This window comes from Echinops telfairi, unplaced genomic scaffold (assembly GCF_000313985.2).
Source record: "Echinops telfairi isolate 266 unplaced genomic scaffold, ASM31398v2 ScPeMD7_2;HRSCAF=8, whole genome shotgun sequence".
Taxonomy (NCBI): domain Eukaryota; kingdom Metazoa; phylum Chordata; class Mammalia; order Afrosoricida; family Tenrecidae; genus Echinops; species Echinops telfairi.
Window position 1 is genome coordinate 10,947,933 of NW_022103898.1, and position 3,608 is coordinate 10,951,540.

The following is a 3,608-nucleotide window of genomic DNA, read 5'->3' on the forward strand; positions in this document are numbered from 1 at the left end:
TGAGAAATGATGTACAAATGTGCTTTACACAATTGATGTGTGTATGGATTGGGATAACAGTTGTATGAGCCCCTAATAAAATGTTAAAAAAGAAAAAAATTTTTAAAAAAAAGAATTAAGGTTGCAGATGGACATTGTGCCTCGACTCAAGTACTCCCTTAACACAAGAACCCTTTGTTCTAACAATCCACCATTCTGTGATGCTCACCTTCCTGACATGATCACTGAAGACAAAATGGGTGCATAAGCAAATGTGGTGAAGAAAGCTGATGGTGTCCAGCTATCAAAAGATACAGCGTCTTGGGTCTTAAAGGCTTGAAGATAAACAAGCAACCATCTTGCTGAGAAGCAACAAAGACCACATGGAAGAAGCATACCAGCCTATGTGATCATGAGGTTTCGATGGGATCAGGTATCAGGTTCTAAGACCAAGAACAAAACCATACCCAAGGTGAAGGGGGAGCGGAGACATGGATTGGAGACCCAATGCCCATTTGTAGACAATTGGACATCCCCTCACAGAGGGGTCAAAGGGAAGATATGAGCCAGTCAGGGTAACAATATACCACCGATGAAAAACACAACTTTCCTCTAGTTCTTTGGTGCTTCCTTCCCCCCACTATTATGACCTCAATTCTACCTTACAAACTGGATCAGACCAGAGCATGCACACTGCTACAAATAAGAGCCTGCAACACAGGGAATCCAGGATAAACCTTTCAGGGCCAACAATGATAGTAGAGATACCAGGAAGATTAGGGGAGAGTGGGAGGAGAAAGGGGGAATTAATCACAAGGATCAAACTAGAACCTCCTCCCAGGGGCACAAATAACAGAAAAGTGGGTGAGGGGTGACAGAGGATGATATAATATATGGAAATAAAAATCTATAACTTATCTAGGGTTTGTGAGGGAGGGTGGGCAGGGGAGGGAGGGGGAAGAAATGGGGAACTGATATCAGGGGCTCAAGTGGGAAGAAAATGCTTTGAAAATGATGATGGCAGCATATGTGCAAATGTGCTTGACACACTGGATGAATATATAGATTGTGATAAAAGATGTAAGAGCCCCCAATAAAAATATTTTGAAAAACAAAACAACAAAAATTCCTGACTCGGCCTCAACCAAGTTTCAAGTAGTGAATCTGTAAATTTCCACAAGGAACATCAAACCTCACTGCTAAGTTGTTGCCTCCATAAAAATCAGGGGCTGGGGAAACATCAAATATAGTCTCACATAAATATCTAATACAGCTATACAACTTGGCTTGTAAATGTTCCTAATATACCAACCAGCAATACTCTGAGCACAAAGCTAACAGTATAATTAAAAGAACCACCAAAATACATGACTATTTTAATGATCATTCTTCTCCTATACAGATATCAAAACAATAGCTGTGTATTTCCCACCCATGTATCACCACCACCACCACCACCACACACACACACACACACACACCTTAAAATAAAACAAAGTAGAAATGGGGCCATTTTTCTAATCTTCATCTTCCATTCTTTGCCTTAAATAGGGTGCATACGGGCAGCCCAGTTGCTAGGTTGTTTAAGTTCTTGTTTTCTAGAACAACAAACCACCACTCGTCTTTCAGTTTGTTGTATGGTGGTGGCTTGTGTATTGCTGTGATTCAGGAAATATGCTACCTGTATTTCAAATGCCAGCCGGGTAACTCATAGTGAACAGGTTTTAGTGGAGTTTCCAGACTAAGACCAGAGTATGAAGAAGGAATTGGCTGTCCAATTCAGAGGGATGAGCCACTGTGTGTTCAACAAGCTTCTGAGTGATGTCACTGTTACTGCTCCGCAGCCACACTTTGAGTAGCAAGAGTTTAAAGAATGCTTCCACCTAGGAATAACCTCGATCAGTCAGATGTTCATGCTCAAAATATACAATACCCCCACCCACCCAGCTCCCGAACTTTTACAAAGGGAGAGAATATTCCAGAGCCAAAACAAGGTATCCATCTCCCCGTTCAGTGACTTTTACCATTTGGTTGCAAATCCAGAGGAAGACCTTAATAAAGAGCAACTGGCCAGAATGTCTTTGTGCTGACAGTTAATTGGGGCTTGACTGATTGGAGCTTGCATGGACACAAAATGTGCAGATCCTCCAGCCTTTTGTAATCAAAGAGCTAATTTAAAACAAATACTTAAATTTAAAAAAGTTGAAGACTCATGAATAAGTGACACTTAACAAATCTTTATAAGTAAACCATCTGGGATTAATAATTTTCATTTCCCACCACTAAAATAAATAGCTTGTGTACTAAAGAAGATAATTCTCCTGAAGCATGACACAGCAAGTCCAACAAACAGTGAATTGTGTTAGTGAGGAAACTACCAATATTCCGTAGTTTATGAGCAGGACTAAATCTTCTTAAATTTGTCCGGAAGCTGGGGAAGGGCTCCGGGAAAAAAACAGTTGGTAAATGGAAAAAGAGCACTAGGCCACTCCCCTTAAGAAAACCAATAACCCCCCACAATGTTGTTTAGTTTTTTAATCATGTCTTTAGTCCAACCTTTAGTGACCTTGAGTCCAGCTACCCCCCACAAATATCCAACCAACTATCATAAAAATGAAATTGGCAACATGTCCAGTTTGCTCTACTCCATGTCTACCCTTGGATGCTTTTCAAGCCAGTAGAGGTAAAATTCATGCTGGAAGGAGCAAGAGTAAAAGGGGAATTGGTTCTTTTCACTCAGCTATCTTTCAGGACAGCTCGAGCATCTTTCCACAAGGTTCCAGTAGGCCGTCTCAGTGCTTGCCTGGGTTCTTCAGCCCCATCACGGTGAAGGTAGCAGCCGTCAGCTTCTCATACACAAGGAACATGAGCGCAGCAGTGAGAACCGTCTGCAGCAGTTTGGCTTCCAGGCCTTTATAGAGTCCCATGATGCCAAAGCGCCTACAAGGAAAGGTTGGAAAAGAAATGAAAGCTTTTCTTTATAAAAGTCAACTCTTGTGTTAGAGAAAGATGCTATTTTGTAAAAGTTTATTCTGAGGATTAGAACAAGAATGCTGGTTTTGGGCTTCAGCAGACTTCCCACCCACCTCTATTTTACACAATCCAATATATCCAATCACATACAATTCTGTTGTTTGATCCCATCAAGTAGGGTTATACAGTCATCAATGCTTTCAGCTACCCATTCCACCCCCTTATCCCCTCCCTCTCTTCCCATTCCCTCAAGGACACATTACTCCTATTACTGTTTCCAGTGGGTTATCTATCTTGACTTTCATGTACCAAATTATCTTAAATACACAAATGAACAGATGTAAATCTAACATGATTAATGAAGTAAAACAAATAAAAGTCATAATAGTAAGGAGAGGAAATATTTTAAATCATTTTATTAGGGGCTCATACAATTCTTATCACAATCCATACATATATCCACTGTGTCAAGCACATATGTACATTTGTTGCCATCATCATTCTGAAAACATTTGCCTTCTACTTGAGCCCTTAATATCAGCTCATTTCCCCCCCTTCCCACTCCCCCCTCCCTCATGAACCCTTCATAATTCATAAATTATTATTTTGTCATATCTTACACTGTCCGACATCTCCCCTCGTCCACTTCTCTGCTG

At 40.7% G+C, this 3,608-nt stretch overlaps 1 protein-coding gene across 1 annotated transcript in view; it reads right to left on the reverse strand.

Moving 5' to 3' along the window:
• Positions 1-2,196: 2,196 nt before the first annotated feature.
• Positions 2,197-3,608, reverse strand: part of SLC25A17 (solute carrier family 25 member 17) — a 64,171-nt gene continuing 62,759 nt past the window's right edge. Inside the window, exon 9 of the mRNA XM_004700269.4 lies at positions 2,197-2,919. Within this exon, the coding sequence (XP_004700326.1) occupies positions 2,772-2,919 (148 nt within the window). The 3' untranslated portion in view covers positions 2,197-2,771. The remainder of the gene's footprint in view (positions 2,920-3,608) is intronic.